The sequence below is a fragment of the Emydura macquarii genome, unplaced genomic scaffold, assembly GCF_026122565.2.
Source record: "Emydura macquarii macquarii isolate MOO-44397 ecotype Brisbane River unplaced genomic scaffold, CSIRO-AGI_Emac_v2 contig_1345, whole genome shotgun sequence".
In the NCBI taxonomy this organism is placed as follows: domain Eukaryota; kingdom Metazoa; phylum Chordata; order Testudines; family Chelidae; genus Emydura; species Emydura macquarii.
In genome coordinates, this window is record NW_027131482.1 from 216,547 (window position 1) to 243,004 (window position 26,458).

The following is a 26,458-nucleotide window of genomic DNA, read 5'->3' on the forward strand; positions in this document are numbered from 1 at the left end:
CCCCACAGTCCACCCCACGGGGTCCCAGAGCCAGACCCAGGGCAAAGAGACCTGGAGCTGCCGCCCCTGCACTTCGATGCAGCTGAGTCTGGGGAGGGGCAGCCGGGCAACTGCCACATAGAACAGCGTCAAATGGGGTTATACGGGGACCCCTCTCCCGGGCACTGCGATGCGGCCACCTCTGGGGCGGGGTGGGTGGGCAACAGCCACATCCAAGGTCCCCGCTGTGGGGTTTGGGACAGGAAGTGAAGGCGACTCGTGGCTTGGTCTTTCCCCCCCTCCCCCGCGCCTGTCTTCAGCCCTGCTTCATTCATAAACACAGCCAGCCCCGCCCCCCCGCTCCGCCGCGGCCCCCCCAGACGGGGAGGGCGGATTCGGAGGCGGGGACCTTCCCCCCCCTAGAGCGATGCGGACCCTGCGCTGGCTGGCGGCCCTGGCTGCCCTGCTGGGGATGGGGCTGGCCCCGGGGGCCGGGGGAGAGGCAGGTGAGGGGGAGCGGTGCGGGGTGTGGGGAGGAGAGCAGGAGGGGCTGGGAGCCGGGACTCCTGGGTTCCTTCCTTCCCCAGATCTGGGAGGCTGCGGGTCGGGAGTGAGGGGCACCGGCAGAGCTGGGGGTAGGTGAGGGCTGGGCTCGCTGTAGGGGGTGAGGGCTGGGAGAAGAGGGGGCTGTGGGTCGGGAGCGGGGGGCCCTGGCAGACCTGGGGGGGTGAGGGCTGGGCTAGCTGGGGGGTGAGGGCTGGGATTACAGGGGGCTGTGGGTTGGGAGTGAGGGGCACCGGCAGAGCTGCGGGTGGGTGAGGGCTGGGCTAGCTGGGGGGTGAGGGCTGGGATTACAGGGGGCTGTGGGTTGGGAGTGGGGGGCCCCAGCAGAACTGGGGGGAGCCCCGGGCCGGGAGAACAGGGGCAAATTTCCGTCTCTGTTACTACTGAATCCGAGATTTTCGCTTCTGATCTTTTGATCCAGCGAGTCCGTGGGATTATGATTCTAAGAAGCAGGGCCAGATGTCAGAACATCTGGGCAGGGGGTGGGGGTCTAGTGGTCAGAGCGGTGGGGGGAGGGGCTGGGAGCCAGGACGCCTGGGTTCTCTCCCCAGCTCTGGGAGGGGTGTGGGGCCTAGCGGTTACAGCGCAGGGGGGCTGGGACCCCAGTGACACCGATTCTGTCCCTCAGGCCCGTCTCCGACCTGTCCGGCGCGGATCCGGCTGAACTGCCTCCTCCGCCGGCGTCAGGGCTGCGGCCCCGGGGGCACCCGGACCTGTGGCCCCTGCCTGGGCCCCTACCGCGAGGACCCCAGGGGGGACTGCGTCCTCAAGAAACCGCCCAGGCGTGGTAAGAGGCCCCGGCAGGGCTGGGGGGAGCCCAGGGCGAGGCGGGCAGGGGCTGTGGGTCGGGAGTGAGGGGCCCCGGCCCATCTCCCCGCGTTTCTCTTGCAGACGAAGGGGCCGAGCTCCAGGCAGGACCCAGCGACCTGGCCGGCCTCATCCGCACCCTGCTGGCCAGGAACCAGAAGGGATCCGCGACCCCCAGGACCGAGACCCCCCAGCACGGTAGAGACTGCAGGGGGCAGGGTGGAGGGCCAGCAGGGGGTGCTGTGAGGTGCTGTGGGGAGGGGCCAGCAGGGGGCGCTATGGTGAAAGGGGGAGGGGCCAGTAGGGGGCGCTGTGGGGAGCGATTGGGGGTCCAACAGGGGACGCAGTGGGGCGAGGGTGGGGGTCCAGCAGGGGGCGCTCTAACACCTTTCTCTTTGCAGCGGTCTCTGTGGGGTTTGACCCCCAGGTCCCTTCTGTGACCCAGACGCCGCCAGCCCCCCCCACAACCCCCCCGCCCTCCGCCCGCGCCCGGACGCCTGGGTCCGACCCCCCCCGCCCGGCTGGGCCCGCAGAGGAAGATCTGAACTCGGGGCCACCACCCCGGCTCAGTGAGGCTGCCTCTCTGCGTAAGTCGGGGGGAGGGGTCGGGAGTGGGGGGGGGAAGCAGGGGGAGGGGAGGTGGCAGCTGAGGGGGGGGCAGTCGGTTAAATTTTCCTCAGTGCTCAAAGGGTTAATGTCCCCCCCTCCCCCAGTGCTGGTGCTGGTGTGCTCCGTGACCGGGGTCTCAGGGCTACTCGTGGCTGCCCTCTGCTGGTACAGGTAGGAACTGCGCCCCCAGCCCCACTGGTGCCCCTCACTCCGACCCACAGCCCCCTGCTTGACCAGACCAGCCCCCCCCCCCATCTCCCCCTCACTCCCGACCCGCAGTCCCCCGCTCGCCCAGCCTTCCACCCCCCTCTGCCCTGGTGCCCCTCACTCCTGACCCGCAGCCCCCCGCTCGCCCAGCCCAGGACTGCCCCCCACTCTGACCCGGCGCTCGTGCCCCCAGGTTGCAGCGGGAGGTGCGTCTGGCCCAGAAGATGGCCTACACGGCGTATCGAGGGACCCATTATCGGTACCACCAGCCCGGAATGGTGAGACCCCCACGCTCACCCCAGGGAGCCGGGGACCGGGGCGGGGAATGGGACCCAGGCGTCCGGGGCGGCAGTTGTTCCCTGCCCATGACCATCTCCCTGTCTGTCTGTCTGTCTGTCTGCCCCCAGTACATGGACACCCGCCTGGCCCAGGCCTGCCAGATCCACCAGTACCAACACCAGAAGAAGATCCTGACCAATGAGGAGTGAGTTCCCGGCACCTCTGGTTCACCCCATAGGCTCTGGCTGGGGACGGGGCGGGCCTGAGGGGGAGACCCACGCGTGTGCCCGGTCCCACATACAACATGCGTGTCCTGCCCGTGAGGGAGCCCCCCATTCCCTTCCCCCACCCCTTGGGCACCCCTGAGTCTGCCCCCACCTGCACCCCAAACTGCTGACTCCCCATTCCCCATGCCCTAAATTGGCCCCTGAAACCAACCCCACAGAACCCCAAGTCCCCCCAAATTTCTCCCAAACCACTCCTCCCCCACACCCACCTGAGTCACCCCCAAATGCCGCCCCCCTCTCTGTCCCCTCCAGCCTTCCCCCCACAATCCAGCCCGGAAACTCTTCTCCCTGAGCCCCCCTCCAACATCCCCCCAGTTTGGAGGTCCCTTGGGTCTCCGATAGCCGGTTTCCTGCCCGGATGCCTGGGTCCCTTGGGGGGGTCCTGCCACCGAGGTGAATCTGCGCCCCTCGCTCCATAGCCACCTCAGCTCCTGGATTCTTGCCCCGATGCCCCCGGGCTGGACCCCGGCCGCGGCCCAGGTCCTGCCTCTTGGGGTTCCTTACCTTGTGTCTGGTTCCATCCAGGTCCCCCCGGAGCTCCCCGAAGCCCGTCCAGCAGCTGTCGACGGAGTCGGAGAACGAGACCGGGGACTACACGGTGTACGAGTGCCCCGGCCTGGCACCGGTAGGGGGCGCTGGGCTGCGGGGGGCGGGGCGGGGCGCTGGGGCTGTGGGGAACAGGGTGCGGGGCTACGGGGAATGAGCTGGGGGCGGCAGGGAGCACTGGGGGGGGCGGGGTGATGGGTTACAGGGGACGAGGGTGTGGTGGGGGCCACTGGGGGGCTGGGGGCTGGGCTTCGGGGGGCAGGGGCGTGGCAGGGAGCACTGGGGGGCGGGGGCGCTGCGCTCTTCCCTTCGCACGGTGCCCTCACTAATCTATTCCTTTGTCTCTTCCCCCGCCGGCTCCCCGTGGATCCCAGAGCGGGGAGATGGAAATCCACAACCCGCTCTTCAACACGGCCCCCGCCCGGCAGCGCTGCCTCCCCTAGGCCTGCCCCCCTCCACCCCAACACTCACCTCTCCCGCCCCATGGAGTAGCACGGCGCCCCCTGGGGTGGGTGGCATCTCCCTCGGGGGGGGGGGGAGGTGAAAGGTCATCATGCTGGTTGGGGGGAGCAGAAATTCTCTGTCCCCCCAACCCCCTGACTCCCCTACTCTTCCTGCCAACCCATCTGCCCAGGGTGCGGTTCCTTTCAGGGGGTGGGGGCTGTGCTATGGGGCTGGTCCATACAGGGGGAAATTGCCTGGGGAGAGCTACATAAGGTAGGAACCATAGGAGGGGTCTTAGTGGGCTCAGGAGTTGGGGGGACCAGATCTCGGGTGACACCAAGATAAAATTGACCAGGGGGCCCTGTATAGGAGAATAGTGACTGGGAATAAATAGTGGGGGGGAGGGGGGAGTTCTATAGGGCTGACAGTGAGGGGGCTGGTGGGTACCATGCAATCAGGCCTTGAGGGGACTGTTATTGAGGTGACACCAGGGACAGCTGACTGCAGGGTGGCCTATACAGGGGGTATATTGACCAGGGGAACTAAACAGGGTAGAAACCATGAGGTTGAGTCCTGCTGGGAGCAGGGCCACTCTGAGGGGGACAGGTATTGAAGGGACACCCCAGGGCAATATTGACTAGGGGGCCAATATAGGGGGATATGGACCAGGAACTGCCCCCCAGACACTTTCCTTCCCCCTGAGACCAAGAGGGCAGAGATTTGGGAGGGAGAGAGAATGATCAGGTCCCCTCCCCACACACATACATGACCCATGAATGTCTGGGTTCTCCCCCCCCCCCACATACCTGTAGTGACGTGTCAGCCTTGCTCCGGTCCTGTGCTCATGTTCATGCATGTTCTGGACTCTGTCCACCCCCGACAGGCAGTCATGGGCCATCCTATATCCGCTGGCGTGTGCTGGCTCACAGGTCACGCGTGTACTGGAGCCGGGCCACGCGTGAGCCTCAAGTCAGTTCGTGTCGGCCTGTGGCCTGACGAGGCCCGTGATGTCCTATGTCATCATACGTGTGCTGGATCCTGGCCAGGCATGACGCGTGCTCACGTCCAGGCTGCCGCGTGCCCCTGGCGTGCAGCTGCCTGGCCACATGGGGATTACACGCGTGTCACAGCCGTGCTCAACCAGGTGGTGGCTAGCTCGTCTGTCAGGGACCCCCCCCCACGCCGGGGCCGCTCTAGGAAAACATGGGGCAAGGATCATCCCCCTGCAGGGTGCGCTGATACACGCACAGGCGGCTTTAACAGGTTCCCATGGGAGACGCCGGAGACCCCTCTGCTCCCCAACTGCCCCCCTCCCGCACAGGCTGCTGTGTCCCCCCCCCCCCCAGCTTTTCCACCCTACATCTGAGTTATTCAAACCTCCAACTTGAAATAAAAGTGAAAAGCAAAAGAGACGCGTTTGTGAGTCTGGGACACGGGACGTTCCTGCTATGGGGCGCCAGCCCCAAGGAGGGACTGACTGGCTGGGAGGGGTGGGGGGGGAGGGACGTGAGCCCTTTCCCCTCTAGGGGGCGCTGGCCCTGATCCAGTCCCACGGCAGGGACTAGCTGGCTCAGGGGGGCAGGAAATGGGGCACGGACGCTTTCCCCTGTAGAGGGCACCGGCCTGGATCGGGGCGAGGGGGGAGGGCAGGTGTCTGGGCCAGGCTGTATTGAGGGGGCGGTGTTGCAGTCCCTGCTCTGGGGGATACACGGCCATGGGGCTGCCTCCTGCCCTGCCAGCTCCACGCCCCGGGGCAGTGTCAGGAAGGCCCCATTTCCCTGGGCCGCATGACAAAGGGCTGGGCGATGGGGCAGTTGACTGGGGCAGGATGGGAGACACGGGGGGGGGCCTCAGCACCCCATTCCCAGCACCCTCTGCCGGTCATGTGACCCTGAGGTTTCGGGGGGGGGCCGCCCCCAACCACCGAGGTCTCCTGGGGAATCTCGTCCCCCAAAAGATCCATCCCCCCTGAGTCCCAGCCAGGGTTCTCCTGCTAGACCCCCAGACCCCCCAGCCCCCCTCAATCTGACAGAGACACCCCCACCCCCAGACCCAGAATTAAGGCCACTTCCCCAGGAAGCGTCACCCCCAAATCTGGGGCCCTTGCACCCCAAAGTCTCATCGAACGCTGCAGACGGCCCCCGCCAGCTGACCTGGCCCCTGCTGAAATCTGACCCCTAGTTCTCACTGACCCCTAGAGCTGCCCCCCCCCCCCAATTCTCTACCTCAATCCACAAACTCTCGGCCCGGGTGTAACAGCCCATCCGCCGAGCACAATGAGCCGCTCCCAGCTCAGCCCGGCCGGGCCATTGATACCTGAATAGCTGTTGACTGTGTCCCTGCCCCAGCCCAGCCCCCCAGCGGCCTGCTGACTGCCTCCCCCAGCCCGGGGAGAGGAACCCAGGAGTCCTGGCGCCCAGCTCTGCCACCTTGCTCTAACCACTAGCCATCACAGCCAGGGAGGGAACCCAGGAGTCCTGGCTCCCAGCCCCCCCACCTCTAACCACTAGCCCTCAGCACTCCCCTCTCAGAGCCGGGGAGAGAACCCAGGAGTCCGGGCTCCCAGCCCCGCCCCCGCCCTGCCTGGCTCTCACACCCATCGGGGCCTGCAGAGCGATCAAAACCCAACCGAAACCGAGGGGAGATAAAGTCAGCCCCCCCCCCCGCCCTCCCCCAGAGGTGTCAGCCCCTCCCCCGCCCCTTCAGAGGTGTCACAACCCCCCCCCCCCCGCCCAATATCAAAGCTATTCTCTTGCTAAGCGCCCGGCTCTCACATCAATGGGGCAGCCAAGGTCTTGATGGCTCCCCCGGGGGGCTGGCTTCCTGGCCGCCTCGGCTCCCTGCCCCCCATGGCCTGGCCGCACAGAGCCCCCCCCCCACACACACACACAGGGGCTGCCCTGCCCCCAGCACCCCCCCCCCCAGCAGCAGGCCCGAGAGCCCTTGGCCGTGAACCCCCCTCCAGGGCGGGGGGTGGGGGGAATGGGCTAGGACGCCGGGGTTCTCTCGGCTGTGGGGGGTGGGGGTTGGGGTGAGGGGGGGCAGGAGCCAGGACTCCTGGGTTCAGCCATTGATTTTCTGATTCTCAGCTGCCTTTGAAGGTGAAATCACTGATTCCCGCCCCCCCCCCCCCGCTCTAACCACTACACCCCACGGCCCGCCCAGGGCCGGGGAGAGAACCCAGGAGTCCTGGCCCCCAATCCCCGCGTTGTGATCACCACCAGCCCCCCCCCATCCCCACCCAGAGAACCCAGGAGTCCTGCCCCCCTCCCTTCTCAGCGCCCCACGGCAGCGCCGGGGGCGATGGTCTGAGCTAAGTGGGACCCATTGAGCGGGCGATGGGGCACTTAGCGGGGGCGGGGGCGGGGGGGGCTTCCCGGGGCCCGACCTTGGCAGAGCCCCTGGCTTTGATCGGGGTGGGAGGGGCCGGCTCCTGGGAGCTGATTCACGGGCGGGGGAGGGGGCGGCCAGTGCCGGGGTGGGGCCCGGCCAGGGAGGGGTTAACGGGGCAGGGGGGGAGGGGGGGCAGTGGCGGAGCGGCTGGGCCAGAGGCAGGAGCTGCGGTGGGCTGGGGTCTCCAGCCAGCTTCCCCCGGACGCCTGGGTCCCCAGGAACCGAGCTGCGTCCGACAGCCCGGCTTCCACCAGCGGCGCTTTCCCCGGACGCCTGGGTTACCCCCGACTTCGCCTTGGCAAGGAGGTGGGGGCTGGATCCGCCCGGACGCCTGGGTTCTCCCCCGCGTCCCGGACTTAACCTTGGCCAGGGGAGGAGAGGAGGCAGCAGCCACGTTCCCCCGGACGCCTGGGTCCCTCGCCTGCTGTTTCACCCCGGACTCCCGGGTCCCTGACCGACTTAGCTTCACCCCGGACTCCTGGGTCCCTCGCCTGCTGTGTTACACCCCGGACGCCTGGGTCCCTCGCCTGCTGTTTCACCCCGGACGCCTGGGTCCCTCGCCTGCTGTTTCACCCCGGACTCCTGGGTCCCTGACCGACTTAGCTTCACCCCGGACGCCTGGGTCCCTGACCTGCTGTTTCACCCTGGACGCCTGGGTCCCTGACTGGCTGAGTTTCACCCCGGACGCTTGGGTCCCTCACCTGCTGTTTCACCCCGGATTCCTGGGTCCCACGCCTGCTGTGTTACACCCCGGACGCCTGGGTCCCTGACCGACTTAGCTTCACCCCGGACGCCTGGGTCCCTCGCCTGCTGTGTGACACACTGGACTCCTGGGTCCCTCGCTGGCTGAACTTCACCCCGGACTCCTGGGTCCCTCGCCTGCTGTGTGACACACTGGACTCCTGGGTCCCTGGCCGGCTGAGCTTCACCCCGGACTCCTGGGTCCCCCCGTCCCCTCGGCCCGGTGCCCACAGACCAAGCAGCGCCCTCGAGGTGGCCGTCTCGCCGCGTCCCCCGCCCCGTCACCATGGCTGGGCATGTGGGCCAGGAACTGGGGCGCCCGTACCCCTTGGCGGGGCAGGGCCTGCACCTCGACACCGTCCCACCCGGTCCGGCCAATGGGGCACCCCATGAGGGGCCCGCCGCCTTCCTGCCTGAGGCCTACAGCGGGATGGCCCCCGGGCCAGGCTACGGCTACCGGCTGGACTACGGGCCGCAGGGGGGGCTCCTGGAGACGCCGCCGGGGGACCCCGCCGGGACCCAGACCCTGCTTCGTGCCTGGTGCCCCTTCCCGATGGGCGGGGAGGGCTGGGCTCCCCCCTACGGCGCCCCCCAGCCCGTCGCGGCCTACGAAGGCCTGAAGCCTGATGTCAAGCCGGAGCGGGAGTGCGGCCAACCGGGCCCCTTCTACGGGCACCCGCCCCAGGCCTGGGGGGGCTGTTTCCTGCCCCAGGCCGTGGCCCGGCCTCCGGCCACCCTGCCCCCACCACCCCCCAGCCCCGCCGGCGAGGGGGGTGAGGGCAGCGGGGCCAGCAGCCCCCAGAGCGAGGGCAGCGGGGGCAGCCCCATGGCGCCGGCAGCCCCCGGCGAGGCCAAGGCGGATGAGGCGGAGAGTGGGGATGAGGTATGGACGGGCAGTGGGGGGCCAGATCCCGGGGGTGGATCTCCCAAGATCCCAGTGGGTCCCTGGAGATCTGGAGGAGATCCTGGGAGATCTCTGCTGGATCCACCAGCCCACCTGTGCAGGGAGAGGGAGATGCCCTGGGCTCCCAGCAGATCCTGCAAGACACTGACCAGATCCTGCGGGATCTGCTGCTGCCAGGCGCCCCTGGGCGCTGGAGAGATCCCAGCAGATCCCACCGGAGCTGAGCTGGGTAAGAGCTGCACAGCAGCTCCCAGCACCAGGGGTTGGGATGGGAAGGGAAGTCCTGGCTCCCAGCCACCCTCTCCCCTAACCACTAGGTCCCACTCCCCTCCCAGAGCCAGGGAGAGAACCCAGGAGTCCTGGCTCCCAGCCCCCACCCCCACCTCCAGGCTGGGCCCTGTGTCCGGCTGCCCCAAAGACAGATACTTTCCTGGCCTCTAATTGCGTCTCCTCCCTGATTTACGATGGCCCTGAATTCCCCCCTGACGGGCCTGGCCGGGCCCCACTACACAGCCCAAGGGGCCTGGGAGCCCGGACGCCTGGGTTCTCTCCTCGGCTCTGGGAGGAAAGGGGGGGGGTCTAGTGGTTAGAGCGGAGCGGGGGGGAGGGGGCCGGGCCCAACGTCCCTCCGCGTCCCCAGGGGTGGCCGGTGTGGCTGGCGGCTGCTCCCCAGAGGTGGCTGCATGGCCGCACACAGGGCGCGGCCGTCACACAGGTGCGGGTGGGCGGCATTCCTGAGCGATGGGGCCATTGCCCGGCTGATGGGAACCGATCGGCTCGTCCGCCAGCGGGGCCCCAGCTGTCTGAGACGGGGGCGGGGGGGAGCCCGGACGCCTGGGTTCTCCCCCCGGCTCTGGGAGGGAGTGGGGTCTAGTGATTAGAGATGGGGGGGGGGGGAGCTGGGAGCCCGGACTCCTGGGTTCTCCCCCGGCTCTGGCAGGACTCTGATGGTCGGGGCGGGGGGGCTCTGGGCGTGCCAGGAATCCCTGGGCAATGGTTCGATCCCCGAGCGGGCTCGGCTCGTCCCCCTGCCCCGGCCGGCTCAGGCGTCGGGCGGCCGGATTCCTGCGCGACGATCGGCCGGAGCCCTGGCTCCAGGCTGGACACTCCCGCAGCCCCAGCCCTGCCGTGCAGCCCCACCGCGGGGAGGGGCGTGGGGTCTAGTGGTTAGAGCGGGGGGGGCGGGGAGCCAGGACGCCTGGGTCGCCCCCCCGCCCTTCCCACTGACGGGGTCCCCCTCCCCCCCCCGCAGGAGCCCCCCAGCACGGAGGAGATGGAGCAGTTCGCCAAGGAGCTGAAGCACAAGCGGATCACGCTGGGGTTCACGCAGGCCGACGTGGGGCTGGCGCTGGGCGTCCTGTACGGTGCGTGTCGGGGGGCCCCGGACGCCAGGGTCCATTCCTGGATCGGGGAGGGGGACGCGGGAGCTTTTTCTCCAGGGGCGGGGTCCTGAGGGCCCCCCCGGACGCCAGGGTTCCTTGCGAGGCGGGGGGGGGGTCCCATGTCCAAGGGGGGGTGTGTGGGAGCGGCCCGGACGCCGGGGTCCCTCCAGAGGGCAGCGGGGGGCGGGGCTGTCCCGGACGCCGGGGTCCGTTCTGCGGGGGGGTCTCTCCCCCCGGCCGCACTGACGCCCCCCCCCCCGCCCCCAGGGAAGATGTTCAGCCAGACAACCATCTGCCGCTTCGAGGCGCTGCAGCTCAGCTTCAAGAACATGTGCAAGCTGCGCCCGCTGCTGCAGCGCTGGCTGGACGAGGCGGACAGCAACGCCAGCCTGCAGGAGGTGTGCGGGGGGGGGGCGCCGGGGGGGCGGGGTTCAGGAGACTTGGCCTGGGGGAAGGGAGGCCCCGAGGGGGCTGGGCCTGGGGGGTGATGTCACTGGGGGGGGGGACTGGGCCCAGGGGGGGCCTGGCAGGTCTGGGGGGGCATTGGCCAGCTGTGTGGGGGGCTGGGCCCAGGGGACGAGGGACTGTAGGGGGGTGACAAGGGCCTGCTGTGCCCTGGGGGGGGCGGTGCTGGTGTGGGGGGGCTGCTGTGAGCTGGGGGGGCGATACAGGTGCAGGGGGGTCGCAGTGACTTGGGGAGGCCATGGGGAGGCAGGGGGGCTGCTGTGACCTGGGGGGTTAACCCAGGTGCTGGGGGCCGGGGTGTTGGCAGGGGGGGCTGCAGGGGGCCGGGCGCCCCCACTGACCCCCGGCCCCGCCCCGCAGAGGTGCACGCTGGAGAGCGCGCTGCTGCAGGCGCGGAAGCGGAAGCGGACCAGCATCGAGACGGCGGCGCGGGGCTCGCTGGAGAGCTACTTCCTGCGCTGCCCCAAGCCCAGCCTGCAGGAGATCGCCCACATCGCCCACGACCTGCGCCTCGACAAGGACGTGAGTGCGGGGGGGGGGCAGGAGGGGGCACGGGGGCCGTCCGTCCGTCCGTCCGCGCTGACGTCCGTTCCCCCCCCCAGGTGGTCCGCGTCTGGTTCTGCAACCGCCGGCAGAAGGGGAAGCGCAGCGGGGGCTGCTCCGCCCGTGACGACTGCGAGGGGGGGCCCCTGCCCTTCGCCTCCCCCGGCCAGCTGCCGGGGCCCCCCCTGGGGCACCACCCTGTGCCCCCCCAGGGCTACAACGCCGCCGCCTTCGCCGCCCTCTACGTGCCCCAGTTCCACCACGGGGGGGAGCCCTTCGACCCCACCCCCCCAGGCACCCCCCTCATGGGCCACCCCATGCACTCCACCTGAGCCGGAGGGGGCATGTGGGGGGGGGCAGACCGGGGGCCCAGACACTGGCAGGCCTGGGGTGGGGAGGATTTTAACTGGAAACTCCCCCGCCCATAATTTTACAGCAAAGGATTGTGGGTAAATTGTCCAGGAGGGGGCTAATTCTGCAACACCCCCCCCATTTTAATTTTAGGGCAAGGGATTGTGGGTAATATTGTATTGAGAGGCAAATTTGCCCCCCTCGCCTGCACGATCTCAATGCACGAACCTGGACCCAAGGTGGCCAGGGGTGTGTGTGTGGGAGAACGGTTCTAGATCATCCTAGTCTAGAATGAGCAAGGGTTCTGGAGCCAGAGCGCCATCTTGGATCTGGGGCTCTGACCCACAAACACCTCCACCAGCGTGACTCTAGAAGCAGGATGCCCCCGCAGTGCTCTAGACCCTCCCCCCAGCACGGCCATCTGGGGCCTAGAATGGGCGATCCGGAGCCGATGGGGATGGCTAACAGAGTCCCGCCGGTTCCACATTCTTGGGGGTGTGGGACAGGGGCCTAGAACCGCGTGGACTCCTGAAGGTCGGCTCTGTGGGGTGGGTGGTTTCTAGCCCAAGCCTCATTGCTCTAGAATCAGGCCGCCCACTTCAAGATCTCACACACACGTACCTCAAACGTAGCTCTTCCGTGACCGAGATCTAGAATAGCTGCCGTGGCTCTAGAGCCCACTCACCCACTGCTGAGGCCTCCTGTGGAGGGGCTAGAACCTGGGGGGGTCCAAACCCTGCCTCCCCTTCAGGGACATCAGGTTGCCAGGGTGAGGGGGGGGATGATCCAAAGCCAGATCAGCCCACTGCTGAATCTAGCACCAGGACCACAAGTCTAGAACCTTGCTCCCTGCACCGAAGACCTCCTGCTACTGAACCGTAGTGACTCCAGAACCAAGACAGGTCACGTCTAGAACCACAGCGACTCCAGAACGAGGCTGGGAGGAGCCTTGAAGCGCCATGACTCCAGAACCGTGCAACCCCCTCCAGGACCATCCTTTCGCAGCCGCCTGCTGAAGAACGGCCCCCCAGGGACCCCACAGCCCCCGTCCACCACCCCAGGAACCTCAGGGGGGGTTCTAGATCAGCCACGTTCCTCTAGACGTCATAGCTCTTTTTTAGGGAATGCTGTAAATAGCGCGAGGCTCTTTTTTCTCCAGCAGGAGGCGAGAGCGTCCTGGCCCCTCACCCTGCCTCCGGCTGTGCCCCGACCCCCCCAATCTTTTCTCTCCCTCTTTCTTTTTTTGCTGCTGAATCGGATGTGGGCAAAGTGATTCGGGTTTTTTTCAAAGCTGCTTTCACCGGGCGGGAGTGAGAATCCCCGGCCGGGCCGGGCCAGGAAGCTGCTCCGCGCTCGCGTCCGCCTCTCGGGGCCTTATTAAACGACTCGTTACCCAAACAACTCCGCGGCGTCTGGATCTGGCTTTGTAACGGGAGATCAACGCTGGCGGGAGAGAGCGCGCCTGCCTACGCTGCCCCCCTGCCCTGCTCCACGGCACCCTCGGCTGTCCGGCCCCCCAGCGCAGCCCTCCCAGCCAGGAACAGGGGCCGCCTGTTGTTTCCCAGGCAGTGTGACTGTACCTGCCCCGCTCACAGCCGCACCCTGCTGTGCACACCGAGAGCCCCTGGTCCTGGGTTAGCGCTTCACCCCTCACGCCGCGGGTGTTGCAGGAACAACTGAAGCTCAGCTCTCGGAGGAAGCAAGAGGCAGAACCCAGGAGTCCTGGCTCCCAACCCTCCCCCCCCCCCCACTCTAACCACTAGACCCCATGTCCCTGCAGGACAGATTTCCTGGCAGCTGCTGTGGCCAGCAGGGAACGGGACCCCTATCCCCCACAACACAGCCCCCCAGCTTCTCCTGCCCCTGGGGTGGAGGGGTCAGCTCCAGGCCTGCAGTACCAGCCTCACACCAGCAGGCGGGCAGTGGCCGAGAAGGGCCAGGCACAGGCAGGGCGCACTGGGCCAGGGACGCCAACCCCACGCTCTGGTGCAGCAAATTGGCAGTGGGGGGGAGGGTTGGTTTTGCGGCGCACGTTGGACTCCAGTGGGCACAAGTGGAGTGGAAGGGCAGAGGAAAAACCAACAGGATCGGCTAGAAATCAATTTTTCTCTTTTTTTTTGTTGGTGCCGGAGCGAAAGAAGGAAAAAAATAACCAAGGGGAGAGGTGGAGCCGGGTCGCCTCCCGTGTGGGGGGAGCCATTCACCAGCGTCGTGGGAGGTAATGGTTTGCATGGGGAAATTGCGGGGCATGGAGAAGTGGCTGCTACGGAAATAAGGTGGAAAGACTGGCAGAGGATTCAATCGTGGGGGGGAGGGTCTTGGATGCCCTCCTGGAGTCCTCGTGAGCGTGGAAACGGCCGGGTCGTCTCCTCGTGCGAGGCTGCACGTCTGTCACACTTCCTCATGCAGGCCACTTTCTCACTGCCCTGACAGTTGTGTTTGGAGGGGGGTGGGGGGTGTCAGCGCACGACTGTCGAATGCTCTGAGACACCGGGTCAATGTTCGGCCCGACTGGGCCTCGTGAGGCTGCGGGCGTCCTTCTGAGAGTGAAATTCCAGCACGGGCACAGTCAGCGCAAGGCACAGGCGCTGGCGTTCCATTGGCTCTCACCGGCCGTGCACGTTTTCACAAGCTGCGGCTCACGCAGTGGGGGCTGGATTGTGGAGCTGGTGACCCGTAGAGGGGAAAGGCCCCGTGTCCCAGTCCCTGCGAGGGGGTCAGAAATCCCAGCCCAGGGGTACGTGCTCAGCTTCCTGTGGTGCACAATTGTCTTTGCAGAAGTCGCGAACCGGGCATCTCCCGTTTCCAGCGTCAGCCACGTGCCAGGCTTACGTTTCTTGCTTCACGCCCCTCGGCTGTTTTCACCCCGTCCCCACTCGCACACGCTCGCAGGGTGTCATCAGTCACGGTGCAGGAGTGTGTGTTTTCACCCACCATTGCCTGTGCGTGCACAATCGCCAGGCACAATTTCACCAGCCACTGCCCATCTCCCATGGTTTCACCAGTCCGTGCCAGAGTGTCACGGTGTCACCAGTCACTGCCCGTGCATGCACAACGGCCTGGCACGGTTTCACCAGTCACTGCCCATCTCACAGTCTCCAGACTCCTGGCCCTGGCCGCCCCAGGAGCCGCATTCCCCCGTCCCGCGACTACGTGCGGCAGCCCCCGCAGCGGAAGTCGGCCTCCTGGACGGCGCTGTAGCTGCAGCCCACGCAGGCCACGTGGAACCAGGCGTCGCAGCCGTCACACTGCACCCACTGCACCGTCTCGTCCTGGGGCAGGCGGCAGCGCGGGGCCGCGCAGGGCTCCGCCACCAGCAGCGTCTGCGAGAACACCTGGCAGGTGTCGCGCAGCGGGTGCTTCCGTGGCCGCCCCCGCCGCTTCCTGCAATGGGAGGGGAGAGGTGAGTGATGCCGGGGGGGGGGGGGGGGGGGGGGGGGGACGACGACGAAGACCTTCCAACCAATCACTGCCCCGATACTAAACCCGATGGCTCCCCCTTCATCCATGTGGGCCTCCAAGGGGCCGCGATGTGCCGGGTGTGGAAGCCACACGCTTTACGGTGAGTTTTGGGCCTTTCATGCACCCACTCTGGGGCAGAGCGCCGCAGGCAGTGCTGAGTATAACACAGGGCGGCCGATGACTGAGAGTAGCAAGGCAAACTCTGGCCCTCTCAGGGGACATGCAGGGGCTACGCTCCCGCCCCCTCGACGGAGCATGCTGGAAAACCGATTCTACTCACCCGGTTGGTGTGATCTGGAGTTTCAGTCCCGGTTCCGGCTGCGGCCGGCCGCTCCCCGTCCCCTCCGGTGCCCTCTGCTGGCTAAGCCGCAGCGGGCTTTGGCAGGTGTAGCCGTCCGGCTCCTCGTCCAGCCGGGTCACCTCATCCTCTAGCTCGGGGAGGAGTGTGTGGGCCGACTTCCGACGGCTTTTGGAGGCCCCGGGCCGGGCGGGCGGCTCCGACCTCTGACCCCGGCTGAGGGCGAAAGTCAGCGGCTGCAGTTTGAGCTTGCTGATGCTGCCAATGGAGCTGAGGACCAGGGTGGCTTTGGGGCGGGAAGGGCGGGAGAGCCCCGCGGGCCGGGCCAGCGGCCGGATGCGATGGTTGCCCCCGGCCAGCACGGGTTTGAAGCCACAGGGGAGCGGCCAGGGGGCCTTGGGGGCCGTGATGGCGGCGAAATCCTGAGGCCGCACCTGCACCTTCTGGAAGAGGAAGCAGAACTCCGAATCGCCCGGCGGGGGCGCCAGGGCGCAGCCCTCAGGCACAGGGTCTGGGTGGCCAAAGGTGACCAGGTCCCCATCGCTCAGCTCCAGGCGCCGGCCCCGGGGCACCCGCACCGCGTTGACATAGGTGCCTGGGGAAGATGGGAAGGAGAAAGCGGGGTGAAGGGAGTGACAGACGGACAAAGGGGCGTGCACAGGAGGACCCAGACAGTGCGGGAGGCCCGGTCATGACCGTGACATCTTACGCTTTGGGATCTTTTCGCTCACCACGGACATGCAGACACCTCTGGGGTGGGGCACATATAACGGCCAACCAGGGTCACTGCACGGGGAGGACTGGCCTGGGGCTGAAATGCAGCCCCCCCCGCTGAGCCCCCGCCCCGCTCCCTGCAGCCTGGAGACCCCCAGCGCTCACCGTGGGTGCTGCAGTCCACCAGACAGACCCGCCACTCCCCGGCGGCACTGTGAGGGTCCCTCTCGGCATGCAGCTCGGCGTGGACGCGGGACACCAGCCCCGGGTGGCGCTCCGACACCAGGGGGACGTCGCAGACTTCGGCCCGGCGTCCCAGCCGGTAGGTGCAGCGCGGCCCGGGCGGCCGGAAGGTGTGCAGGTCCCGGTTCGGGTCATCCCCGGGACAGGCCGGTCCCATCCGCAGCAGCTGGAAGCAGGGCAGGGCCTCGGACTGCATGGCCGGCACCCCCGCCCCAGCATCGGGGAGGGGGGGCTGGGAGCCAGGACGCCTGGGTTCTATTCTCCTCCGAGCAGTTTACTGGCTGAGGCCGGGGCAACTCATGGCAGGAGTGGCTGGAAATTTACCCAGCGCCTGCTGCGGACTCTAGACCCGCCCCAGCCTGTCCTGTCGTGTGTGTGTGTCTGGGGGGGGGTGTCTGTGATTAATTCCCTCCCTCGTTATCTAGCTGAGTGCACAACAACTCACTGCATCCTCCCCCGGCTGTGCTCCGCAGGGGGTCTGGGGACCCTGCTCTGGATCCCCCTCCCCCTGCTCTAGACCCTCCACCCTCGTGCCCCCCAGGGGCTCTGGAACCCCGTCCTGCCGGCAGGACTCCAGAAACCCCCTGCCCCCACCTGCCTCTAGCGCTGCCCCGTGGATCTAGAACCTCTCACGAACCCGCCCCGCCCCCTCCCGAGTGGGGAAGCGGCTCCGGAACATCGCGGTTCTAGACAGCAGCTCCAGCGCCCCCCGCCCCTCCTGCTCCAGGCTGTGACTCTAGAACCCCCGTCTCCTAGCAACGCAGCGCTAGAGCCCGGCCCATGGGGTCCTCGGCCCCCAGAATCCCGGGCCCGTCCCCTTGGCAACGCAGTTCGAGAACCCCCGTCTCCCTGGTAACGGGATCTCTGGTGACGTAGCTCCGGAACCCCGATCTCCTTGGCAACGGGACACCCCCACTTGTCTCGGGCCCCCGGCGCTGAGCCTCCGGCGCTGCGGCCGCTGCCCTGGCTGGGCTGGGGCTGGGCTCCGTGCGGCGCGCGCTGCCTGGGTAGCCGCCCGCTGATTGGCCGATTCGGGCGAGGTGGGCGTGGCCGCTGTCCCCCATTGGCCCTGACCAGGGCGGCCGCTCCCTGATTGGCCGGGACCCCGGGGTCACATGGGGAGCGGGCCAAAGAGTGGCTCCTGATTGGCCCAGTCTGACAGGAGAGAGGCGGGGCCACGCGGGGCGGGCTTCTCATTGGCTCGCCCCTGACGGGGCGGGGTTCCAGGAGCGCGAGAGCCTGAGCGGGGCGCATGCGCAGTGGGGCAGGTGGCCAGGTGGGGGGGCCGGGAGACGGATAGAGCGGGGCCCAGATGTGGGAGGGGCCTCAGAAGGACGAGAGCCTGGGAGGGGGAGGGTCCCAGGTGTGGGAGGGACCCTGGGGAGGTGTAGGGAGGGGGAGGGGCGGAGGGCCAGGGTGCTGGGGGGGTTATAGGAAATCGGGGGTTATAGGAAATAGGCTCAGGCGTCTCCCCCATGCCACCACTGCCCTGCGGGCTAACCTGGGGGGGTCCACCCCTGCTTTCCTCATCATGAGACCAGAAGGGCGCTCCTTCCCCCCACCCCGTCCTGTGACATGGGGGGGCCCTGGACAGCCTGGATGGGGTTAGGGGGTGTCCCGCTGGCGGGGCGGGGGGGCAGGTGGAGAGATGATCATTAAGAAAAAAGGGGAATTAACATCATCTGTGTGTGTGGGGGGGGGGGAAGACACTGCACAATGCACAAGCTCCCCTCCCCCACTTGCTGCAATCAAGGAGAACGGGCGCCCGGACTCCTGGGTTCTCTCCCCGGTTCTAGGAGGGCAGTGGGGGCTAGGGTTAGAGCAGGGGGTGCCTGGACTCCTGGGTTCTGCGGGAGACTCGGCCCCATGAAATGATCTCACGTTTAATCCAAACCATCTTTATTCCATGTCCAAACGTTATGAAAATCAGCCACCAACCCGGCCCCCCGCGGTGCCGCCTTACTCGCCGGCCGGCGTCTCCTCGTCCTCGTCCCCCAGGATGGCCGAGCTCAGGCTCTGCAGGTCGTCCAGCATGGCGGCCAGGCTCTCTGCGGGGACAGGGAAACCAGCATGGGGGGACCCAGGCTGGGGGTAGATCCCAGCAGGGGAACTCGGGGTGGGCCCTAGGCCAGCAAAGGGATGCCGGGGGAGTCAGGGGAGCTACAGTCCAGGCGGGGGGGGGGGGGGGGCACAAACCCGGCCGGGGGGATCTTGGAAGAACATCTGGGGTAGCCCAGGTTGGGGGGTTCTGGTAGGGTGAGTTCCAGGGGGGGTGCATAGATCACACTGGGGGGGCAGGATCCCAACAGGGGTCTGGCGGCAGGACCGTACCTTTGGAGGGAGGCCGGGCTCTGCCTTTCCCCGGCGGTGGCTGCTGGCCTGGCCCTGCCAGCTCCCCTTGGTCCCGCCGAGCCACCAGCCGGTTCTGCTTGTACTGGGCCAGGAGCCCCTCCTGCCGCAGCGTGGCCTGGGGGGAGGAAGGAGGCGGGGATCAGGGAGACGGGCGCGTGGGGCCAACGGGGGAGCCCCGGGCGGGTCGGGACTGAGGGGCACCGGCAGGGACAGGCGGGCAGCACCTACCATCAGCAGGTTCTTGTCTCTCTCCAGCGCCTGGAGCCGCGCGCTCAGCCGGGCCGTCTCCTCCCGCTTGGCTTCCTCCTGCAGCCGGGCCAGCTCCTGGCTCCTGGCTCTGTCCCGGCCTGCCTGCCGTTCGGCCTGACGCAGGGCAACCACTGTGGGGAGAGGGCAAGTGAGGGGCCCTGGCGGGGCTGTGGGGGAGCCTGGAGCCACCGGGCGGGCGGGAGGGAGGGAGGGGTGCCGGCGGGGCGGGGGTGTCTCTTACCGGCCTTCGTGTGCTCCCTTCGGGCCTCGTTCAGCTTCTGCTCCAGCCCCGCGAGATCCCGCCGCAGCCGCGTCTCCACCTCCGCCACCTTCTCCTGTAGGGCTGGGGGGCGGGGGGCAGTTAGCTGACGGGTGGGGGAAAGTGCCCCCCGCTGCCCCCTGCCCCCCACCCGCCTCTCCCCGCCCCGCACCTCTCTCATACTCGTTCTGCAGGCCGGCCAGCTCCTGGCGCAGCCCCTCGGCTGCCTCCCGGCTCTCCCGCAGCTCCCGCTGCGCCCCCTCCAGCTGCCCCTGCTGCTGGTGCCGCTGCCGCTCCGCCTCCTCCTGCTGCTCCAGCGCCTCCCGCAGGCTCCGCGTGGCCTCCCGCAGCTCCCGCTCGGCTGCAGCCAGAGGGGAGAGGGGTTTGGCATCAGCCAGCCGGGACCAGGGGCCTCTCCCCTGCCGTTCCAGTTGGCGGGGGACCCCCTCAGCCCGGCCCACGTACCTTCCTCCCGGGCTTCGGCCACCTGCTGCTCCAGGATCTGGGCCCCCTTCTTCAGCTCGGCCGCCAGGAGGTCCCGCTCCTGGTGCAGCAGGGCCAGCTCGGCCCGCAGAGCCTCGGGCGACAGGCTGGGGGGGAAGAGGAGAGTGAGGGAGTCAGTCGGCCCCCACACGAATCCTGCTCCCAGCCCTCTGCTCTAACCCCTGGACCCCACTCCCCTCCAAGAGCCAGGGATGGAACCCAGGAGTTCTGGCTCCCAGCCCCCCCGCTCTAACCACTAGACCCCACTCCCTAGTGGCACCCCTATAAACCCTGTGCCATCGGCTAGTGCCTGACCCTGGAGGGGGCATGGGGCTGGAGAGGACTCACCCGTCATTCTCTGAGCCCGCGGCCTTGGGCTGCTCATCTCTCTGCAGTCGAGCCAGGGCCACTTTACGAGACACCAGCCCTGCAACCCCACAGATGTAGTTACGGCCCCGAGATGCAGCTAGCTCTGGGGAGGGGCAGCTGGGGAACAGCCACACAGCACCATCACCCAGGGACGGCTCGCCCAGCACCGAGATGCAGCTACGTCTGGGGCAGGGCGACTGGGCAACAGCCACACAGCACCACCGCTCAAAAATTCGGGACAGGAAGTGAAGCAGGCTCATGTATCCTGCTGAGATCCAGAGAAGATCTGATCCGGGACACCAGGACGGATGGGCCTGGGGATCTGTTCTGGAGCAGGCAGGATACTGGGGTAGATGGGCTCGTGGGTCTGTTCTGGGGCAGATGGGACTCCGGGCTGGATGGGGCAGGCGGGATACCAGGGTAGATGGGCCCATCGGTCGGTTTCACTGCTCCAGTTTGGCCCTCTCACCTTGGATGGTGTCGACTCTCTTGGTGGCGAAGGTGACTCGGTTTCCCAGCCCCGCCAAGCGTGATGCGGCCGCCTTCAGCTCCGCCTCCTGCCCCCCAACCTGCTGGTGGAGCCTGGCGATAGGACGAGATGGGGGGTCAGAGGGCGCAACCTCCACACTCTGACCAATCACACACCTTGCGTCCCTCCCGCCAGGGCTGCGACCTCAGGGTCGTGACCTCAGTCACGCTAACCCCAGGGCTGATGGGATGCCAATCCACTGCAGCAAAGGATTCTGGGTAGTGGGGGCATGATGGGAGCTGCGGGCTATAAGGTCACGCTAAGGGGCGGCAAGCTCAGACCTGCCCACGGAGCCAGGGATCCTGGATGGGGCCGGATCGGAGCCGGCGCCCTAGAGGGCAAAGGCCTCTACTCCCCAGGGGTCCTCCCGTTTGTCGCTGGGGCACCCCCAAGCGGTACCTGCTGACGAGCTCCACAAGCTGCCGCAGGGCACCCTCAGCCACTTCCGCCCGGCCCTGGAGACGCTGCCCAGAGCCCTCCCGGTGAGACAGCTCGGCCCGGAGCGTCTGCGAGGGAGGAGAGCGTCAGGCCCAGCCGGTGCTCTGCCCTGGGGCTGGATCGGGGCCGGCGCCCCCTGGAGGGGAAAGGCCCTGGGGGCAGGACCTCACCTTATTGCTCACTCGTTCCAGGTCGGCCTCAGCCGCCTTATCCTGCAGGCTGCGGAGCAGCAGCGCCACCTTCTGGTCCCTCGACTCCACTTCACCCTGCAACTCTGCCACCTAGAGAGAGAGAACCCAGGAGTCCTGGCACCCAGCCCTCCCCCGCGCTAACCCTCCAGACCCCACTCACCGCCCCCAGAGCTGGGGAGAGAACCCAGGAGTCCTGCCACCCAGCCCTCCCCTGCGCTAACCCTCCAGACCTCACTCACCACCCCCAGAGCTGGGGAGAGAACCCAGGAGTCCTGGCTCCTGCCCCCTCTCCCCTCTGGCAGATCCTCACCTTCCTCCGGAGCACGTCGGTGGCGCCCGCGTGGCCCAGCTCCTGGGACCTGAGCTGCACCATGAGGGCGAAGACCTTCTCCCGCCAGCGGCTCAGCAGCGACTGGCTCTTCTGGGCCGGCTCGGGCTGCAGGGGGTCTCGGGGCTGGAGATTGGGGGAGATTCGGGGGGGGTCAGATCAACTCCGGGCTACAGTGCAGCCCCTGCAGCAAAGCGCCCCCATGTGCTACCCCAGGGAACTGCGCCCCCAGTGGTCACAGGGGGCCGTTACCTTCCTGGTCAGCTCCAGCTCCTGCAGGGCCAGGATGTCGCTGAGCGAGGCCAGTCTGAGCTGCAGCAGCTCCACCGTCGTCCGCAGGGCGTCACGCTCCCCTTCCAGGCGCTGAGGGCAAGGGGAAGGGGTGAGCGCCCCCTGCTGGGGGGAATCAGACCTGCTCCCCCCATGTGTGTGTCAATGACCCCCCACTCCCTGTGTGTGTCAGCACCCCCTGCTGGGGGGGGATCAGACCTGCCCCGGGGGGGGTCCTGCCCCCCGCAGGATGCAATGGGAACTGCACTGGGCGTAGCTCGTCCCTCCAAAACCCCTCCCTCCTCACCTGCACCTGGCCCAGCAGCTGCTGCTTCTCGGGTCCCAGCCCGTTCCCCTGCTCCCCCACGTAGGTCCGCAGCTGCTGCAGCAGGGCCTGCTGGGAGGCCAGCTCCGCCTGGGCCGCGCTGCGGGGGGAAGAAAGCAGGGGCTTGGCATGGGGACAGGGAGGCCTCCCGCCTCCAGGGGGCGCCGTCCTGCACCCGTTCCTACCTGAGCTGCTCCCGGAGGCTCTGGTGCTCCTGGCCCCTCGCCTCCAGCTCCTGCTCGAGCTTCAGGGCCCGCTGCCGCAGGGAGCCGACCTCAGCCCCATGGGCCTGGCAGAGACGGGAGAGCTGGGGGGAGAGACAGGACTGGGGTGGGAACAGAACCCAGGAGTCCTGGCTCCCAGAACCCACTGCTCCAACCACTAGGCACTACTCCCCTCCCAGGGCCTGGGATAGAACCCAGGAGTCCTGGCTCCCAGCCCCCCCACCCTCCTGCTCTAACCACTAGACCCCACTGCCTGCCCAGAACCAGGGACAGGACCCAGGAGTCCTGGCACCCAGCCCCCCTACTCACCTCGGCCTGGTGTTCGCCCAGCACCTGCTGCAGATGCTCTGTCGCCCTCTGGGTCTGGGCCTCCCCTTCCTGCCGTGCTGCCTGCAGCTCCCCCTGCGCCGCCACCAGCGCCTGCCGGTGCCGCTCAGATGCCACCTCTAGCTCCGCCCTCAGGGCGTCGGCTTCTGCTTGGCCACTCCTCCTCTGCTCCTCTAGCTCCGCCTCCAGGGCCTTACTTTCTGCTTGGCCACGCCTCCTCAGCTCCTCCAACTCTGCCTTCAGGGCATTGGCGTCTGCCTGGCCACGCCTCTTCTGCTCTTCTAGCTCCGCCCTCAGGGCCTCACCCTCAACCCGGCTCCTCCCCCTCAGCTGCTCCAGCTCCCCCTGCAGGCAGGCCACGGTGCTCTCCCTGGCAGCTGCCTTGGCCTCCTGCTGGCGGGTGGCGACTCGGAGCCCAGCTAGCTCCGCTTCCAGCCGCTGGATCTCATGCAGCTGGTGGGAAATGAGCTCGGCCTGCTGGGATATGGCCAGGGCGTGACGGGCAGCCGGGGGCTCCGCGTCCCTGTCCAGGGACCTGCAGGGGAGGGAGAGATGGACATGGGCCTTTGCCCTCCAGGAGGTGCCGGCTCCCATCCAGCCCCAGCGTAGGGACCTGGCAGGCTTGGGGGGCGGAGGGGGACGGGGACCCGGGGCCTTTTACCTGGTCCTGGCTCCCGGCTCCTCGCTCTCTGCTCCCGCCCGCCCCCTGGGTGCCCTGGCGCCCCCGGCGGTCCATCTCTGCAGCTCATCTCGGAGGCGCTGGTTCTCCTCTCTCAGCTCTGGGGGCTCCCAACAGGAGGGCGGCCCTGCCCTCCAGGGCACCGCTCCGGAAGCGGCCAGAGGAGGCGCCGACCGGCTCTGGAAATGCGAGGGCGGGATCAGCCCCCTCGGACCTACGGGAGAAATGACACGGCCTGGGACCCAGGCGTCCGGAGCGGCTCCGCACGTGGCTCAGCCCTAGGCCGCTGGAGACGGGGACCGGGACCCAGGCGTCCGGGACAGCAGGGCAGGGAGCTCACCCCTGCGGGGCTGGAGAGCGGGATGGGGACTGGGACCCAGGCGTCCGGGCCTGGGCTGGGCTGGGGGGACTCAGAGCGGCGGCTGTTACCGGGGGGCCGGGGGGCTCCGAAGGCGGCCGGCGGGTCCAGCTGATCCCTGGGCTCGTCCCTCTTGTCCATGGTCCCGGGGGGGGGGGCGACTCCTCCAGCCTGCAGGGAGCAGATCGGATCGTCTCTGCCCCGCCCACGGCCCAGCAGGGGGGATGGACCAGAGACCCTACAATAACACCCGAGCCGCGCACGCGCGGTATCCCCCTTGAACTCCCCGCTGGGCCCCGGCCCCCTCCCAGTCCCCTTCCCTCGTTACCCTCCCGCTCCCCCCACCCACAACACGCTCCGCCTGCTGTCCCCCCCCTCCCCGCGCGGGGCAGGCTGGGAGTCCGGTTCCCCCCGCGCGGGGCAGGCTGGGAGTCCGGTTCCCCCCGCGCGGGGCAGGCTGGGAGTCTGGTCCCCTCCGCGCTCCCCACCTGTCCGCTCCCGGCTCATCAGCCTCCAGCTCCCCGCCCCCGGCCATGTTCTCGGGAAACCTCGCGAGACCAACAAACAACCGCCGCCGCCCTTGGCCGGCGGGAACCCGAACCGGCCAATCAGCGGGGAGCGGCCCGCGCGAGGCCCACCCCCTTCGCTGAAGTCACCAATCAGCACCGACAGGGAGGAGTCAGCGGTGAAGCGGGAGGGAGACAGTCCATGAAGGAGCAACGACCAATCAGCGCTGAGAACGGATCAAGAGCCTCCACCCTCAGGCATTGCTGACCAATCAGGGATGCAGGAGGCGGGATTAGGGCGGAGAGACACGCCCCATGTATAGCTGACCAATATGAGCTCAGTAAGGGCAGGGCTCACAGGTAGGAGACACGCCCATCACCCCAGAAGACCAATCAGAGAGCAGTAGGTAAAGGAGGGGCGGGGCCTGGAGCCAGGCCACCTGAGTTCTCTGGAAGTGGGGTGGGGACTAGTGGTTAGAGCAGGGTGGCTGGGAGCCAGGACGCCTGGGTTCTCTGGAAGTGGGGGGGTCAAATCCATGGGATCCGGCTGGAAGGTCAAATCTCAGGGGCTCTGAGCCCTGGGAGAGCGAAAAGGGGACGCTCTGGGTTCTCTGGAAGTGGGGGGGTCCTGGTTCATGCCCCTGGGTTCTCTGGAAGTGGGGGGGCTGGGACGCTGGGAGCCAGGCAGCCTGCCCTGGATTCACTGATGGGCCTGCATCTGGCAGGTGCGGCCGCAGCGGGTGTAAAGGGGACGACTCCCGTGCCCCTCCATGCCCCGTGCGGGGCGCAGGCTCATTCAGCGTTGCCAACGCTCCGTAAATTTACAGACAGTCGTAAAAAAAACAATTTTATCACTGTCGGTAAATCCGTAAATAAATGGAAATGTCGGTAAAATTGGGTGAAATAAAACATTGTATTTTGACAGTGGTTGTCGCTCAGAATCGTTTCTTGGATCATAAAACTGCAGGGTCCAGGGCTGCATCAATTCCCTGTTTTCTGTTCTTGCACCACCCAACGAACCCGCTCGATCAATTAACTGCAGCTAAAACAACTGCGTCATTCCAAATTCCTGTGTCCGAGCATCGCGAGCGAGCGCACCCGTTGGTGCCGTTATCGTATTGTCTGTGGCGTTGTCAGTGATGTCAGTAAAACGTTCACTGGGTCAGTAAAAACATCAGCTGCACAGCTTCATGTCAGCAAAAACTGAAATGCCAGGATGGCAGCCCGGCCGGCGGGTGGCGCATCTCGCCCACGGAGGCCAGGCCGGCTCCCGCGCTGTGCCAAGGCCTCTCAGCGCTGCCCCTCCCCGCCCGGCCAGGCTCAGACCATGGCCTGTTCTCCGGTGTCTCGTGGGCAGGAAGCCCTCAGCTCCAGCGCCGCGGGGCCAAACCCGAGTTAGCTAGCGCCTCTCCACAGCTGCAGCCAGCACCCCTGGCCTGGGCCTGGCCCTGCTCACAGCCACCCCCAGTGCCGCTTCTCCCCGCCCCGTCACCTGGGCCGTGTGCCCCCCCACTGGCTCCCCTCTCCATGCGTCCAGCGTGAGCCGCTTGCCTTCACTCGAGCTGCTGTCTCTCATTCACCGTCGCCGCTCGGCTCTGCTCAGCCCGTGATCCCAGCCTCCGTCCATCGCTCCAGGGTGATGTTCCCAGACCCTTTGTGCGTCTTATGCTTGGGAAGAGCTCCCCAAACCCATCCCTCCCCTTCCCACCCTCTCCTGCAAAGCCGCCCTGCGCAGAGACGCCAGCACAATCCTGACAACAGCCGGGCCACTCAGCAGCTCAGACCACAGCCGGTCGCGCTGGCCAGGGTCATCTGATTGGTTCCTTTTGCCCTGCGCTGGTCTGGCTGTCTCCAGCTGGTGTCCCTTGTCTTCGAGTGCGAGCTGTGTGGGGTCGTCATGGAGAATCACCCACAACTCGTTGCAGGAGCAGCACGTCTGTGGTGCAGAATCAGAACGACTGTTCGTCTCCCTTCTCATCTGCTACGCCAGCCCAAGTTCTTTGATTTTCTCGTGCGTTGCTGCGTGTCCTGGGTGTAGCCCTTCTCCCCCATCCCCCGTGTGATTTTCTCCTTGATGTCTACATTTCTTTGGCTGGATTGGAGCTGTGCCCCTGCAAACTCTTCTCCCCACAGACGAATAAAATCCACCACCTCCTGCATACTGCGGGCTGGGGTATGGCTGGGGTGTTGAGTCGCCGTGATCAGCTGGACTGGCGAGCTCTCCACGCTGATCAAATGGGAAATGGGAATTCAACATTTCCCGGGCCTTTAACAGGGGCGGGGCTGTTTCCCATGTCCCTGGCTGCTGTGCAGCGGAGTCCAAAATGATCTACGGAGCGGTCACAGCAGAGCA

The 26,458-nt window shown here is 67.4% G+C and overlaps 4 protein-coding genes across 5 annotated transcripts; 2 read left to right on the plus strand and 2 right to left on the minus strand.

Annotated features, from left to right (window-relative positions):
* Nucleotides 1–385: 385 nt before the first annotated feature.
* LOC137154972 (neural proliferation differentiation and control protein 1-like) lies at nucleotides 386–5,686 on the plus strand. Its single transcript, XM_067550820.1, has 9 exons — nucleotides 386–485; nucleotides 1,172–1,330; nucleotides 1,435–1,548; nucleotides 1,752–1,937; nucleotides 2,064–2,130; nucleotides 2,360–2,444; nucleotides 2,574–2,650; nucleotides 3,258–3,357; nucleotides 3,653–5,686. The coding sequence occupies exons 1-9, from the start codon at nucleotides 407–409 to the stop codon at nucleotides 3,719–3,721; spliced, it is 936 nt and encodes a 311-aa protein (XP_067406921.1). The 5' UTR covers nucleotides 386–406; the 3' UTR covers nucleotides 3,722–5,686.
* A 2,456-nt stretch (nucleotides 5,687–8,142) lies between these two features.
* Nucleotides 8,143–11,579, plus strand: POU5F1 (POU class 5 homeobox 1). The gene is made up of 5 exons (XM_067550809.1): nucleotides 8,143–8,739; nucleotides 10,013–10,124; nucleotides 10,410–10,542; nucleotides 10,970–11,129; nucleotides 11,210–11,579. The coding sequence occupies exons 1-5, from the start codon at nucleotides 8,143–8,145 to the stop codon at nucleotides 11,480–11,482; spliced, it is 1,275 nt and encodes a 424-aa protein (XP_067406910.1). The 3' UTR covers nucleotides 11,483–11,579.
* A 1,014-nt stretch (nucleotides 11,580–12,593) lies between these two features.
* Nucleotides 12,594–16,779, minus strand: TCF19 (transcription factor 19). The gene is made up of 3 exons (XM_067550810.1): nucleotides 16,141–16,779; nucleotides 15,244–15,856; nucleotides 12,594–14,885 (listed from the first exon to the last, which is right to left on the minus strand). The coding sequence occupies exons 1-3, from the start codon at nucleotides 16,412–16,414 to the stop codon at nucleotides 14,651–14,653; spliced, it is 1,122 nt and encodes a 373-aa protein (XP_067406911.1). The 5' UTR covers nucleotides 16,415–16,779; the 3' UTR covers nucleotides 12,594–14,650.
* Nucleotides 16,780–18,100: 1,321 nt separating this feature from the next.
* On the minus strand, nucleotides 18,101–24,121 carry CCHCR1 (coiled-coil alpha-helical rod protein 1). 2 transcript variants are annotated; one of them, XM_067550822.1, is made up of 17 exons: nucleotides 24,088–24,121; nucleotides 23,224–23,455; nucleotides 22,545–23,097; nucleotides 22,197–22,318; nucleotides 21,994–22,111; nucleotides 21,669–21,779; nucleotides 21,399–21,542; nucleotides 21,068–21,178; nucleotides 20,859–20,965; nucleotides 20,400–20,512; nucleotides 19,910–19,988; nucleotides 19,544–19,668; nucleotides 19,251–19,439; nucleotides 19,061–19,162; nucleotides 18,799–18,950; nucleotides 18,550–18,685; nucleotides 18,101–18,266 (listed from the first exon to the last, which is right to left on the minus strand). In XM_067550822.1, the coding sequence occupies exons 1-17, from the start codon at nucleotides 24,104–24,106 to the stop codon at nucleotides 18,178–18,180; spliced, it is 2,502 nt and encodes an 833-aa protein (XP_067406923.1). In that variant the 5' UTR covers nucleotides 24,107–24,121; the 3' UTR covers nucleotides 18,101–18,177. The 2 variants fall into 2 exon arrangements, with proteins under 2 accessions (XP_067406923.1, XP_067406922.1); XM_067550821.1 differs by lacking the exon at nucleotides 24,088–24,121 and adding an exon at nucleotides 23,671–23,875.
* Nucleotides 24,122–26,458: the final 2,337 nt, after the last annotated feature.